We start from the raw sequence: 14,688 nt of genomic DNA, 5'->3' as shown, positions 1-14,688 counted from the left end.
GCCGCGGCACGAAGGTTCCGCCGCACGACGGTTCCGAGGGCGGCGGCGGCGCGGCCGAGCCGAGCTGGGCCTGAGGGGAGGGCGAGGCCTGAGGGCGGGCTGGGCTCGTCCTGTCCTCCTCGGGACTCCTGGGCCCGGCTTGTGACCGTAAACTGATGCAGAATCTTCCCCCCCGTGGGTTGTTTTGTCCCTGTCCTGCCTGGACAATGAAGGGAAACAATCCTGAGCTGAGCAAATGCTCGCACGCAGCCGTGCATTTCTCTGATCGTGCAAGGAGTGTGGTGTTAATTCTCATTGAAACGAGGTTTTGTTCCCTAAGAACTTCAGCTTTCATCTCAGCAATGTTTAATGCCACAAAAGGTGGCAGATGAAGGGTGTGAGGGTGAGAATATAATTTGCTGCAAGGACAGCTTGGCCAGGACTGACTGTCACAGCCAGGGGAACATGCGCTGCCCTCAGGATGTTCCATCCTGCCTGACCTTGACATTAGCAAGAAAACTCTGTCACAGCCAACACAGAGACACAGAAAACCGAGAAACAGAGACACTCAGCTACAAGCAATCCTTTAATGATCTCTAAAAGGTGTTTTTTTCTTAGCTTCAGGGCGTTAAATCCTTCTGGGAGATATCAGCAACCTGCGGCAGCTTCAGATAGACTGAGTTCCAGAAGGTCACAAACCGGGACCTCAGGTCCTGCTTCACAGAGTTCCTGTTCATCTTGTGGTTGATATCCAGGTAGGACTTGCCATCGTTGGTGTAGGCTGGCCAGGCAACAGGCACATCTGAATGCCCTTTGTTGGGATCACTGGGGAAAAAGGAGACACAGCAGCTTAGTCTTGCAGATTTTGGTAGGAACCCTGTCTGCTCAAGTCAGGCTTTAAGTGAGAGGAAAAGAGAGAATCTGATAGTGGGACAAGCGATAGGAATTCTGCCTGCCAGGAGTGAGTGGATGATCTGCAGTCTCCTCCCTCCATCCTCACTGGCATCATCCCAGCTTCACAAAGAGACTTATGTCCTGCCTGAACACAAGGATTCAGGAATAAGAAATACAGACATGGAACACTCTGATTTTGGCAATGATCCTGAAAACTTCCTGGACAAAACCAGCAGCCTGAAGCGCTGCATCAAGCCCCAAATGTGAAATGGGAATCACTCACCCAGTCCTGGCAAAATTGGTCCAGTAAGCAATCATGGCCTTTGAGAGGGTCCTGTGCTTGGGCTTGTAGCCCAGGGGGGTGGCAAAAGGCTTCCCAAACACGTACTGCAGGTCATCCATATGGTCTGCCTTCACCCAGCTGGGGTAGATGGGCATGCGGGATGGCTCGGAGAACACATAGCTGTAGGTCTTGCCACTCCTGGGAAATCAAAGAGATTGGCTGAGCAAGGAGAAAGCAGAAAAAGGGCTGCAAATCCCAACCAACACTTCAAATACTGTCAGGGCCACAGATTCAGCCTTGGAAGATGCTCACATGCATCACCTCATATGGGGTGGTTTCAGGAGAAAACATCCTGAGGCCATTTTTAACTTCCATTTCCAATTATCACCCTAACCCTCCTCCATGTGCAACATGCCCAGGGCTGAGCTGCTCACTTGGCATTCTGCAGGTGCAGGTCCAGTGCCACCTGTGTGGGAACCAGGAAGATGTAGTCAGTGATCAGGCCCACCACCGTCTTCTTCACCACCTCCTGCTCGGGTTTGTCCCCCCAGCTCTGTGTGTAGATGTTGTAGGTGGCGTTGGCTCCAGCCTCGCCCCTGTCCACTGTGAGGCCTTTGATCAAATCATAGACCTGGTCACTGAAAAGACAAATGATGTTAATTAATTACTGACCAGCAGCTTCAGGTAGGGCAGGGCTCTTGCCTGGTCCTTTCTCTTGAAGGCTCTGGACTCGGCAACAGAAGGCCTGGGCACCCAGGGGTGACATCCTGTATGGAAGGCTGTGCCCTGTCCACTCAAGTCTGACTCCTTGGGGTTTGGGAGCGACTCTGAAGAGCAGATGTCTCCTGCTGAGGGTTCTAAGGGTGTCTGTCACTCACGCAGTGACCTTCACCAGCGGGCGGTTGATGGCAGGTACATCCAGGCCAGCGAAGATGTGCCCGTCCATGTCATTGACCCCGGCCAGGTAGTCGATGTCAGCAGCGTTGGCAAAGAGCTTCTCTGGCATGTCTGGGAGGAAATCCCCATCCACAACTGGAGCAAGGGCGAGGGTGTGCACCATGGGCACTGCAGGAGACAAGAGTGGGGTCTGTAAGGTGGTGAGGAAACACAGATGTTTGCCATGACTCAAAGAGCTCAGGAAAGAACAGGCTCAGGTGAATGACAGCTGGAGCAGCGACTTCAGCATGGGGTAGGAGGTGACCCACATGGAGGGTAAGTCTCATGACTATGGCTGAAGGAGAAGAGCGGTAGATCTACTAGCCAAATACCACCTGGTAACATCCACAAATCCTCTCCTTCAAATCCCTTCCCAAAAACCCAGCCAAAGATAGGAAAGAGCTGAACTTCTCATCCCACCTGGCCGTGCTGTCTGATTTTCAGGACAGCCAGCCCCAGAGTATGCAGTTGCATGGCAGTGTTTTGGCCACTCTCTGTTCTGACCAAGGCAAAACGCTTGGTTTGTGACCAGAAGCTCGAGGAGAATCTTGTCGGGAAAGGAGTCCCCACAGGCACAAAAGCAGCAGCGTTCCTGCACTCCACCCAGCGACTCAAATAGAAATAGCAGGGGTATGATCTTTTTTGTTTGTTTGTTTACTCGCTGTTTTCTGAGATTGCTCTTGCTGCTTCTCAGAACAGGAAGCCCAAACAACTGCTCTGAGGCCAAGGCAGGGCCATTTGGATAATCCCTCTGCCACTGCTGCCATTGCATGCTGGGCAGTGTTCATCAGCTGCAATGTGCATCTGCCCACAGAAAGGTGACTGCAAGAGCTCTCAATAATATCCCTTTTCTAAAGGGAACAAGCACCACCTCAACACTGCTGGCAGTTGCTCCACAGTCCTGCCAAGAGCTTGGGTAGCCCAGCATGGCTGATGCCCCACATCATGAGCTGGGGAACTTACTGGGCAGGTGGGTGAGGTGCAGGTGGTAGGACAGAGTCAACTCCTTGGGATCAGAGTGGCGCAGGCAGTTGGCCAAGACAGTGGTGTTGTCTGTGGAGCAGCCCACCTTCTCTCCAAGCTGTGGCAGAAGAGAGAGAGAAACATCCTAGCATTAGCTCCCAAACGCAGGGCTTATTGTTATAGAGGCAGAGCTGTGGGTTGGTTTAATTCTCAAAGCAGTGACTTTCCACAGCGCTGTTGGGCACAGCTCCTGCCCAATCCCGTCCTAGCCCTGCTTTCATCTAGGGAAAAACTTTTTTGGTTTCTATAGTCCTTCAGGCATGACTTGCATGTTACCTTTTTGGCCCAGACAAGCGGGTCCCTCTGGATGGCCCAGCTGCAGACCCCGACACCGCTCTGGCTGATGGCTCTCTTGAACAGGCCCTTGTTCTTTGGGGACAGCGTCTGGGGGGCAAAACAGAAACAAGGGAGGTTTGGGTACAAACTCCTGAGGAGACCATGGCATGCCAAACTAGGTGGATGGCCTTGTGGGTCTTGAACCACTACCAGTGAAGCTTCCAGGTCTTGTGGTGTTCAACAGTGTTAGGAGTTCAAGTTAAAAAGTGAGATGTTGAGAAGAGGAGCAGGGGAAGGGGACATGGAAAGTAAAGGCTGCTTCTTCACAGGACACGTGGGTGCACTGGTGGGATTGATGAAGCTGAAGAAGGAGGAGCAGCTACAAAGCACTGAGGCTGTGCTGGCCAGGGCAAGACGTTAATGAGGCAGCAGCTGGGGAGGAAAGCAGATGAGTGCCAAGGGGTCCCTCTCTCCCACTGGCAGAGCAGGGGCTCTCATCAGACCCAAGGAGGACCATTCACCTGCAGGGAGACACTGGCGGCACCGGCCGATTCCCCAAAGATGGTGATCTTGTCTGGGTCCCCCCCAAAGGCCTTGATGTTCCTCTTCACCCAGGCAATGGCCATGTGCTGGTCCTTGAGCCCGTAGTTCCCTGAGGGACAGAGATCAGCCGGCAGTGAGCAGGGGCACAGCCAGCCTGTCAAAGTGGGCACCCGGGGCAGGGCCCCAGGGAGGGAGCGGCCGCGGTACCTGGCAGGTTTTCGTCCCCGGTGCTCAGGAAGCCCAGCGGCCCCACGCGGTAGTTGATGGTCACCACAATGACGTTGCCCCGCACGGCGATCTCCTCCCCATCGTACAGGTAGTTGTCCAGGAAATTGGCTCCCTGGCTGCCTCCGACCAGGAAGGCACCGCCGTAGATGTAAACCATCACAGGCAGCTTGGTAGAGACTGGGAGGAGAGGAACAGGGGCAGAGTGAGCCCCCACTGAGCTGCGAGGTGCTGTCCCTCCATCCCTCACCCCATCCCTGAGCACTGCTCCACCTGCCCCGGGCAGGAGCTGACTCAATGCTCTGCAGGAAAATCCTTGCTCTGCTCAAGAGGCTGACTGTCCCAACAGGGTGAAGGTGAGGGACATTGTCTGGGACAGTTCCCACCTTTCCCCCTGAAAATCACTGCTCAGCACCTGCCCACTGTGGAACAGAACTGCTGAGAGAGGCTCCAGCACAAACTGTGCACACAAAGCAGGTGGGAATGTCCATCCCAGGGCCCTTCTAAGCTCATACCCTGTTTTCTCCCTTGAGGGACCCAGATGTTCAGGTAGAGACAGTCCTCGCTCCCACGGACACCAGTCGGTGTCAGCTTCACCTGCATGCAGCGGTTTTTGAATTCTTTTGCCTTCAGAGTTCCTGAAAGGAAAGAGGGAAGAGCAATTAAGGGCATCAGCTCCATTTTCTGGTTGCAAGGTGTCTGCTCACCCATCCTTTCACCTCTGAGTGCAGTGCAGTGGCAGCAAAGCCTCCCCTGGCACTGTGCCTCGTATGAGGGAGTGACAAACTGGGAGACTTTCCCTTTTGAACCAGGTCTTGCAAGCCAAGGCACAGGGAAGGCAGGTGCAGGTGGCATGCCTGAGTTTTGCTATTTCCTGGGGTTACTTGAGTTTCTTGGGAACATTTAGGCACAGACTCTCAGACCCTTCAGGAGTCAAAGAGATTTTTCTTGGCCGTGTCTAGTAGATGAAAGCAGGCAAGAACATCTTTAGCTTGAAAAAACTGACTAAAAGAAAGAGAAGCAAGAATAAAGCCCCAAACCAAAGGCATTCAAAAGTTGGACCTTACCATCCCAGCCAGGATGAGGTTGGGGGTCTTCCAGAGTCTTTGGAGGAGCAGCAAAGGGAATCCCTCTGAAGATGTCAACATAGCTCCCAAAGAGTCCCAGTTTCTTGCTCTCTCCTTCCACAAATCCTCCCTCAGTGAGCACCACACCCAGCTACCATGGAGAAGAGAAAATCCATTGCTCTGTCCTTCAAAACCCTGGTTTCCCACACTGCCCCACATTCCCATCCCGCCCTCCCCATCCGTGCCCTTGGTGCCTTGTGGAAAGCCCACAGGTGCCACTGGAGCTGTGCCTGTACAGGTGTCCTGCAGGTGCCCTTTGGAGCAGAGAGGCAGCAGCAATTCCCCCACAGTCCCAAAGACAAATGGCAGGAGGAGAAAACCTTCAGCTTTAGGGTGCAAACCCAGCCTTTGTACTTACTGTGGCAGCCCAGGCTACCCCGAGGTAGGAGCACAGGGCCAAGCCCAGGATGTGCCAGCGAGCCATGGTGAGAGCAGCCCTGAGGGAACAGTCCCAGCTGGAGGGCTGTGTTTATAAAGCCACGAGTGCAGCTGTGTGCCAATGCCATGGGCCAGGCTTGGCTTGGAGCTGAGGCAGGGCAGCCTCCACAGCCCTGTCCTTCAGCAGCCTGAGGCCAGTCCATGGCTGATGGGCATGGCTGTGTGAGAGTGCTGCAGGTGCTGATTGTTTGGGCTGGAGCCAAACCAAAGCAAATTGCTCATTCCAAGAAAATTGCAGAGAAATTAAACCCAATGGAGTCTTGAGAAGCCTCATCCAAGCACAGGGGTCTGAAATCATATTCTGTGGAGTAGAACTTAATATCAGGAACCTAAGAGAAGCATTGCATTCGTAACACACTGGGGAATGTAAAAGATTCAAAATGACTGCAAGTCTTAAAACTGATTCCATCCAACAGCAGCCAGATTGCTCATCGAGTTCACACAGAGTCCAGAATTTCTGTCTCCATTTCATTGCCACATCTATCAGAAAGCTTGAAGTTTCCTTCCTCCTCATATCTCTGCAGGCTCATGGCAGCAGCTCTTTGTCATCTTCACTCCTTGTTGTGTTTGTCTGAGAGAGAGGGGAATGGACAGATACAAACAATAGCTTTGAAATTTGTCTCTTACAGAAAACTCATCTGTCAGTGGGCAATACCTTTCTACAATTAATCCCAGCACTGGGAGAACATCTGTTGATAAGAGAAGCAAAGAAGGAAAGGATTCCTGTGCATTTTATGGTGAAATGAGAGTCCTCATAGGAACATGCAAAAATTGAGTTTGTGTTCCAGATTTCTAAAAAGGGACTCAGCTGGTTGAGCAATGGGTTGGTTTAACTTTGGCTCAACCTCCCTTGATCACACACTGGTACCATTAAAGACTCTCATGGCACCACTGATGAAAGAAATTTTAAAAAACCCATTCAAAGCTACATGCACTTTCATGCTGACCGAGGAGCTCTTCCCTGGCTGACAGAAAACCCTCCAGCACTCAGGAATGATCTGTATGAAATGTGTGTTGGAAAGGCTTCACCCCCTGCGTTTGCTCTCCTGGAGGTACTGCAGCTACTCACTGGGACAGGGGCAAAGCAAGAGGGAACTGCAGGTACCAACTCAATCTGGAAATTTCTTTTCCTTTAAAAAGCGCCAGTGAAGGCCAACAGTGAGAAAATGAAAGATGTTTCTTGTGGGAGATCTCCCAGACTGTTCTTCTGGCAAAGCCAGTTGGGGCCAGGAGAGCACAGGAACACATGGCATCAATTCCTGGAAACCCTGTCCTTGGCTCCTGCCCTCTGGAAGCAGGCAGGAGGATGGTTCTAGTGCAGGGGCTCCCTGACCCTGGCTTTCCCCGGGGATGGTCTCCCCATCCTCCAGCCTCTCTGCATGGAGAACCTCAACACACACCAAGGTCCCATCCCCTGTGACACCCCGCGCTCTCCTCCCAGCACCCACAGCCCCGATGCCCACACCAGCCCTGAGTTCTCCACACCAGCCAGGCTTGTGGGCCAGCCCCAGCACGGCTGGGTCCTCCTGCTCTTTCCACAGGGTACCAGGGCCTGGACAGACCAGCTCCAATGTATGACGTGTGGATGGGGACATGTGGTGCACAAGGTTTGTGGCAAAGTTGTGCTCCTTGTCCTGCCCTTCTCAGAGCTGCAGCTCCTCAGCCCAATCCAGCCCAGCCTCTGCCCCAAAACTGGTGGGGAATCACCACCCCCATGGATTTATTCTGCCCCATCAGTTCCTGAGCAATGTCAGTGCATGATAAACAACAGGTCAGGACTGGTTTGCATTCACCTGTTGCAGCTGTATCTCTCTAGGATCCTGTTGGCAGTAGCAGGAACTTTGATGATAGCAGAGGGAAATCCAGAGGACAGGTCAGGATTGGGGCTGTCCTGCCTGGGATCACAGGGGCAATGAGAAAAAAACAACTCCAGGGCCAACAGATGGCTGAGCAGGAAGAGACTGGACCCCAGCTGCCAGCAGCTTCCCTGGGAGAGCAGGGTGTCCCAGCCAGGGGAACACACACTGCCCACGCAATGGATCTCCTTTCCTGCCTGACCTTAATACTGGCAAGAAAATCCTGTCATGGCAAACAAAATGAGAACCAGAGTCACTCAGTTACAAGCCTTTAATGAACCATCTTTAAAGGGTTCAGAACATTGACTGGGAGATGTCAGCAACCTGTGGCAGCTTCAGATAGACTGAGTTCCAGAAGGTCACAAACCGGGACCTCAGCTCCTGCTTCACAGAGCTCTTGCTGATCTTGTGGTTGATATCCAGGTAGTGCTTGCCATCGTTGGTGTAGGCTGGCCAGGCAACAGGCACATCTGAATGCCCTTTGTTGGGATCACTGGGGAAAAAGGAGTCACAGAAGCTCAGTTTTATCAGGGCAGCTTGGGAATGCAGTTTAATGCATGACCATGCAGAGTGTTTGACAGTGGGACAAGCCATAGGAATTCTGCCTGCCAGGAGTGAGTGGATGACCTGCAGTCTCCTCCCTCCATTCCCCACTGGCATCATCCCTGGATCCACACAGGGACTTATGTCCTGCCTGAACACAAGGATTCAGGAGTAAACCTCAAGTGAAAGCAGAGATCATAAGTCATGAAAATGCCTCTGCCTTCCCCTAGCATGCTATGGATGATGAAAACCCAGAGCAAACTCCAGCCCTGTGAGACACACAGCCATGCTCACAACACAAAGAAAGAGAACTTCTGGAAATGATCCTGAAAAGCTACGGGGAAAAAGCAGCAGCTTTAAGCGCTGCATCAAACCACAGAGCACTCACCCAGTTCTAGCAAAATTGGTCCAGTAAGCAATCATGGCCTTTGAGAGGGTCCTGTGCTTGGGCCTGTAGCCCAGGGGGGTGGCAAAAGGCTTCCCAAACACATACTGCAGGTCATCAGCGTGGTCTGCCTTCACCCAGCTGGGGTAGATGGGCATGCGGGATGGCTCAGAGAACAAGTAGCTGTAGGTCTTGCCACTCCTGGGAAATCAAAGAGATTGGCTGAGCAAAGAGAAAGCAGAAAAAGGGCTGCAAATCCCAACCAACACTCCAAATACTGTCAGAGCCACAGATCCAGCCTTGGAAGATGCTCACATGCATCACCTCATATGGGCTGGCTTCAGGAGAAAACATCCTGAGGCCATTTTTAACTTCCATTTCCAATTGTCACCCTAACCCTCCTCCATGTGCAACATGCCCAGGGCTGAGCTGCTCACTTGGCATTCTGCAGGTGCAGGTCCAGTGCCACCTGTGTGGGAACCAGGAAGATGTAGTCAGTGATCAGGCCCACCACCGTCTTCTTCACCACCTCCTGCTCGGGTTTGTCCCCCCAGCTCTGTGTGTAGATGTTGTAGGTGGCGTTGGCTCCAGCCTCACCCCTGTCCACGGTGAGGCCTTTGATCAAATCATAGACCTGGTCACTGAAAAGACAAATGATGTTAATTAATTACTGACCAGCAGCTTCAGGTAGGGCAGGGCTCTTGCCTGGTCCTTTCACGGCAACAAAAGGCCTGGGCACCCAGGAGTGACATCCTGTATGGAAGGCTGTGCCCTGTCCACTCAAGACTGACTCCTTGGGGTTTGGGAGCGACTCTGAAGAGCAGATGTCTCCTGCTGAGGGTTCTAAGGGCATCTGTCACTCACGCAGTGACCTTCACCAGCGGGCGGTTGATGGCGGGTATATCCACGCCGGCAAAGAGGTGCCCGTCCATGTCATTGACCCCGGCCAGGTAGTCGATGTCAGCAGCGTTGGCAAAGAGCTTCTCTGGCATGTCTGGGAGGAAATCCCCATCCACAACTGGAGAGAAGGCAAGGGTGTGCACCAGGGGCACTGCAGAAGACAAGAGCAGACTGTGTTTGGAGGTGAGGAAACATAGATGTGTGGCCTGGCATATCCCAAGAAAAGGCTTAGGTGAGCAGTGTTCATCAGCTGCAATGTGCATCTGCCCACAGAAAGGTGACTGCAAGAGCTCTCAATAATATCCCTTTTCTAAAGGGAACAAGCACCACCTCAACACTGCTGGCAATTGACCCAGTGTCCTGTAGGGAGTTTGGAGCACCCAGGATGGCTGATGGACCACACCAAAGGCCAGGGGACTTACTGGACAGGTGGGTGAGCTGCATGTGGTAGGCCAGGGTCAAGGCTTCGGGGTCAGAGATACGGAGGCAGTTGGCCAAGACAGTGGTGTTGTCTGTGGAGCAGCCCACCTTCTCTCCAATCTGTGACAGAGAGAGAAAATCCTAGCATTACTTCCAAAGCCAGGAGTTGTTTTTATGCAGTCAAATATGTGGATTAGTTTTAATCTCATTTTAATCTCAAAGCAGCAACTTTCCACAGCACTGTTGGGCACAACGCTTGGCCAATCCCTTCCTAGCCAGGCTTTCCTCAAGGGAATTGGTTTTTTTCTTTTTATAGTTTTCCAGTCATGACTTGCATGTTACCTTTTTGGCCCAGACAAGCGGGTCCCTCTGGATGGCCCAGCTGCAGACCCCGACACCGCTCTGGCTGATGGCTCTCTTGAACAGGCCCTTGTTCTTTGGGGACAGCGTCTGGGGGGCAAAACAGAAACAAGGGGGGTTTGGGTACAAACTCCTGAGGAGACCATGGCATGCCAAACTAGGTGGATGGCCTTGCGGGTCTTGAACCACTCCCAGGGAAGCTTCCAGGTCTTGTGGTGTTCAACAGTGTCAGCAGCTAAAGTTAAAAAGCGAGATGTTGAGGAGAGGAGCAGGGGAAGAGGACATGGAAAGTAAAGGCTGCTTCTTCACAGGACACGTGGGTGCACTGGTGGGATTGATGAAGCTGAAGAAGGAGGAGCAGCTACAAAGCACCGAGGCTGTGCTGGCCAGGGCAGGATGTTAATGAGGCAGCAGCTGGGGAAGAAAGCAGATGAGTGCCAAGGGGTCCCTCTCTCCCACTGGCAGAGCAGGGGCTCTCATCAGACCCAACGAGGATCATTCACCTGCAGGGAGACACTGGCAGCACCGGCCGATTCCCCAAAGATGGTGATGTTGTCTGGGTCCCCCCCAAAGGCCTTGATGTTCCTCTTCACCCAGGCAATGGCCATGTGCTGGTCCTTGAGCCCGTAGTTCCCTGAGGGACAGAGATCAGCCGGCAGTGAGCAGGGGCACAGCCAGCCTGTCAAAGTGGGCACCCGGGGCAGGGCCGCAGGGAGGGATCGGTACCTGGCAGGTTTTCGTCCCCGGTGCTCAGGAAGCCCAGCGGCCCCACGCGGTAGTTGATGGTCACCACAATGACGTTGCCCCGCACGGCGATCTCCTCCCCATCGTACAGGTAGTTGTCCAGGAAATTGGCTCCCTGGCTGCCTCCGACCAGGAAGGCACCGCCGTAGATGTAAACCATCACAGGCAGCTTGGTAGAGACTGGGAGGAGAGGAACAGGAGCAGAGTGAGCCCCCACTGAGCTGCGAGGTGCTGTCCCTCCATCCCTCACCCCATCCCTGAGCACTGCTCCACCTGCCCTGGGCAGGAGCTGACTCAATGCTCTGCAGGAAAATCCTTGCTCTGCTCAAGAGGCTGACTGTCCCAACAGGGTGAAGGTGAGGGACATTGTCTGGGACAGTTCCCACCTTTCCCCCTGAAAATCACTGCTCAGCACCTGCCCACTGTGGAACAGAACTGCTGAGAGAGGCTCCAGCACACTCTGTGCACACAAGGCAGGTGGGAATGTCCATCCCAGGGCCCTTCTAAGCTCATACCCTGTTTTCTCCCTTGAGGGACCCAGATGTTCAGGTAGAGACAGTCCTCGCTCCCACGGACACCAGTCTGTGTCATCTTCACCTGCATGCAGCGGTTTTTGAATTTTTTTGCTTCCAGTGTTCCTAAGAGGGGAAAGGGAAGACAGCATGTCTCAGTAAAGGGCATCAGCTGCATTTTCTGGTTGCAAGGTCTCTGCTCACCCATCCTTTCCTCTCTGAGTCCAGTAAAAGTGGCAGCAAATCCTCCCCAGCCAATGTGACAATTCTGAGTAATATATTGTACCATTTCCCATATGTGCCAGATTGAGAGAATTGAAAATAAAGCCCCAAACCTAAGGCATTCAAAAGTTGGACCTTACCATCCCAGCCAGGATGAGGCCGAGGGTCTTCCAGAGTCTTTGGAGGAGCAGCAAAGGGAATCCCTCTGAAGATGTCAACATAGCTCCCAAAGAGTCCCAGTTTCTTGTTCTCTCCTTCCACAAATCCTCCCTCTGTGTGCACCACACCCAGCTACAGGAGGTACCATGGAGAAGAGAAAATCCATTGCTCTGTCCTTCATAACTCTGGCTTCCCACACTGCCCCACATTCCCATCCCGCCCTCCCCATCCGTGCCCTTGGTGCCTTGTGGAAAGCCCACAGGGGCCACTGGAGCTGTGCCTGTGCAGGTGTCCTGCAGGTGCCCTTTGGAGCAGAGAGGCAGCAGCAATTCCCCCACAGTCCCAAAGACAAATGGCAGGAGGAGAAAACCTTCAGCTTTAGGGTGCAAACCCAGCCTTTGTACTTACTGTGGCAGCCCAGGCTACCCCGAGGTAGGAGCACAGGGCCAAGCCCAGGATGTGCCAGCGAGCCATGGTGAGAGCAGCCCTGAGGGGACAGTCCCAGCTGGAGGGCTGTGTTTATAAAGCCACGAGTGCAGCTGTGTGCCAATGCCATGGGCCAGGCTTGGCTTGGAGCCGAGGCAGGGCAGCCTCCACAGCCTTGTCCTTCAGCAGCCTGAGGCCAGTCCATGGCTGATGGGCATGGCTGTGTGAGAGTGCTGCAGGTGCTGATTGTTTGGGCTGGAACACAATCTCCCCAGGTATCTTTTCTGTTTTCCACATGGCCACCATTCTGATCACACTATACTCCCCACACTCAGAGAGATTTGGGAATGCAACTTCTCTGTTATTTTTCCTCTCTGGTGTATTACAAGCTCATTTGGATGCTTGCCTCTCTCTTGGGAGCTTTTTGAGCTTCCTAGAGGACACATTAGGCAGTTATTATGAAAATGTAGAGACCCATTTATCCACGGCATTGCTGAACACTTTATTCCAGGTCTGGACAGGAGCATCCAGTGGTTAATTGAGATTTCTTCACGACAATGATGGCATTGTGTGTGTGACAGGTCCTGCTGAGGCCAATCGGGGCTCTCACCCCAAAACAGGGAATTGTTATATCCTTCTCTAAGAAACAGGGGAGGAACCAGTTTTGCACTCTGCCTGAGGCTCACAGAGACATGGGGCTGTCACTGGAACATGTGAAAATGAAGTTTGTGCTCCAGATTCCAGAAGAGAAGGGACTCACCTGAGTGCTCAGTGGGTTCTTTTAGCTTTGGCCCAACCTCTTCATCGAGGGGCATTGCAAGAGGAAAAAGCCATTAAGATTTTTTTTTTTTCCTTTAAATGTGCAGATGAAGGCCAACAGTGAGAAAATGAAAGATGTTTCTTGTGGGAGATCTCCCAGACTGTTCTTCTGGCAAAGCAAATCAGGGCCAGGTATGCACAGGAACACATGGCATCAATTCCAGGCAGAATGCCAGGTTTGCTGCATCCCAGATGTGTGAGGTGTGCTCTTCACCACATCCCCAGGTCCCCTCACCTCAAGTGGATGATTGCTGCAAGGTCCAGGCAGTGCATAGGGGAGCTGCTTGTGAGAAACATCAAAGTATGAAACTCTGGTGATACGAAATCCTTGCACTATAATGACATTAGAACTCATGCTAGCTAAGAAAATGCATCCCAGCAGGGTGGGAACTGTGGGAACTCTGTGTGTTCCTTCTGTCAGAGCTCTGGCAAGGGGTAGAAACAGAACCAGCCCCAAATACCCAGGAGCCAGCCTCCACCCACAAAACCATAAGCCTGGCTTAGAAGTTGTGATTAATGATAAAAGAACTGTTTTCAGCCTGCAGGGTGCAGCAGTAGCACATTTTAATGGAAACAAAGAATACCAGCTTGGAGGGGATCTAAAGGATCACCTGATCCAACCTCCCTTGGGAAAGCCTGGTCTAGTTAAGACAGTCCAGCTGATTTGGGAAGTGTCCAGTGTTGGGGAATCCACCACTCTCCCTGAGGAGGTTATTCCAATGACTGATTTCTCTCACTGTGAAAGCTTTTCCTCTAGTACCCAATTGTATCTTCCCAGGAGTCACTTGTACCTATTATGTGTTGTTTTTATCTTGTGACTCCTCCTTAACGGAGTCTCCATTTTCTCTGTAGCTAGACTTTAAACATTTGAACTTGGTGGTAAGTTCTCCCCTTTTCAGGTGGGCTGACACTGGAGTTCTAGAGCTCAGCTGAGTATTGTCAGAGCTGAGGAGGGACTCCCAGAGCTGTGAAAGCAGGTGGCAGCACAGCACAGGGAAATGCTCTAAAAGGAGCCACCCCTGGCACTCTTTACATGACTTACACAGCAACAATATCCCGGGTGAGCTCGAGGGGAAAGCCTCTGGGTTGTACCATGGTTTCTTCTTTTGTATTTTCTAGGGAAGAGCAGCAGTGCAAGTATGTACCCCAAAACCCTCTGGGGACAGTTTATCCATTCCATGTGTGTCCACAGCTCCTGAGCTCCCCCTCCTTCTGTGCTTGCTCTTTGTGTTGCATTAGTTCCAGGGGAAGGCCGCATCTCTCTCACAGAGCCTGGAGGACTCACTGGCCTGAGAGAATCCCCAAATGTGGCATGAGCTCTCCATAAATTCCAAACACTTATTTTCCCTAAGATTTCATGGCATTCTTGGAAGTCTGGGCTTTGAGTAGAGTGGAATGCCTTTAGAGGAAATATTACATCTCCCAGCTGAGGTCCGGCTGGAGTTTCTTTTTTACTTTTTATTCTAAAGAGCTGTTACACTGACCCTGTGTTTCACCTCAAGCAGGAAACCATACATTTATGGAAAAGGACTGATATAAAAATATGATGCAGTTGTCAAAGCTGTCAGGAGTTAAAACATTACTTCCAACTGCCCTCTGCTGATGACTTGCATCCTTT

At 52.3% G+C, this 14,688-nt stretch overlaps 2 protein-coding genes across 2 annotated transcripts; both read right to left on the bottom strand.

The window, feature by feature from the left end:
• Window positions 1-599: 599 nt before the first annotated feature.
• LOC311161893 (bile salt-activated lipase-like) lies at window positions 600-5,792 on the bottom strand (the record flags this gene model as incomplete). Its single annotated transcript, XM_084219856.1, has 11 exons — window positions 5,645-5,792; window positions 5,227-5,377; window positions 4,675-4,797; window positions 4,142-4,339; window positions 3,913-4,043; window positions 3,392-3,499; window positions 3,056-3,173; window positions 2,035-2,221; window positions 1,591-1,794; window positions 1,157-1,354; window positions 600-804 (listed from the first exon to the last, which is right to left on the bottom strand). Exons 1-11 carry the CDS (start codon window positions 5,708-5,710, stop codon window positions 600-602), a joined length of 1,689 nt encoding a protein of 562 aa, XP_084075982.1. The 5' UTR covers window positions 5,711-5,792.
• A 2,082-nt stretch (window positions 5,793-7,874) lies between these two features.
• On the bottom strand, window positions 7,875-12,381 carry LOC311161772 (bile salt-activated lipase-like; the record flags this gene model as incomplete). Its single annotated transcript, XM_084219636.1, is given in 12 exon segments — window positions 7,875-8,073; window positions 8,512-8,709; window positions 8,946-9,149; window positions 9,373-9,559; window positions 9,831-9,948; window positions 10,171-10,278; window positions 10,692-10,822; window positions 10,915-11,112; window positions 11,448-11,570; window positions 11,807-11,957; window positions 12,234-12,308; window positions 12,310-12,381. Coding segments are annotated over 12 exon segments (1,764 nt in total).
• Between the last annotated feature and the right edge of the window lie 2,307 nt (window positions 12,382-14,688).

This window comes from Fringilla coelebs, assembly GCF_963513975.1.
Source record: "Fringilla coelebs genome assembly, chromosome: 21".
Classification (NCBI taxonomy): domain Eukaryota; kingdom Metazoa; phylum Chordata; class Aves; order Passeriformes; family Fringillidae; genus Fringilla; species Fringilla coelebs.
This window is presented reverse-complemented; position numbering and strand designations above follow the sequence as displayed.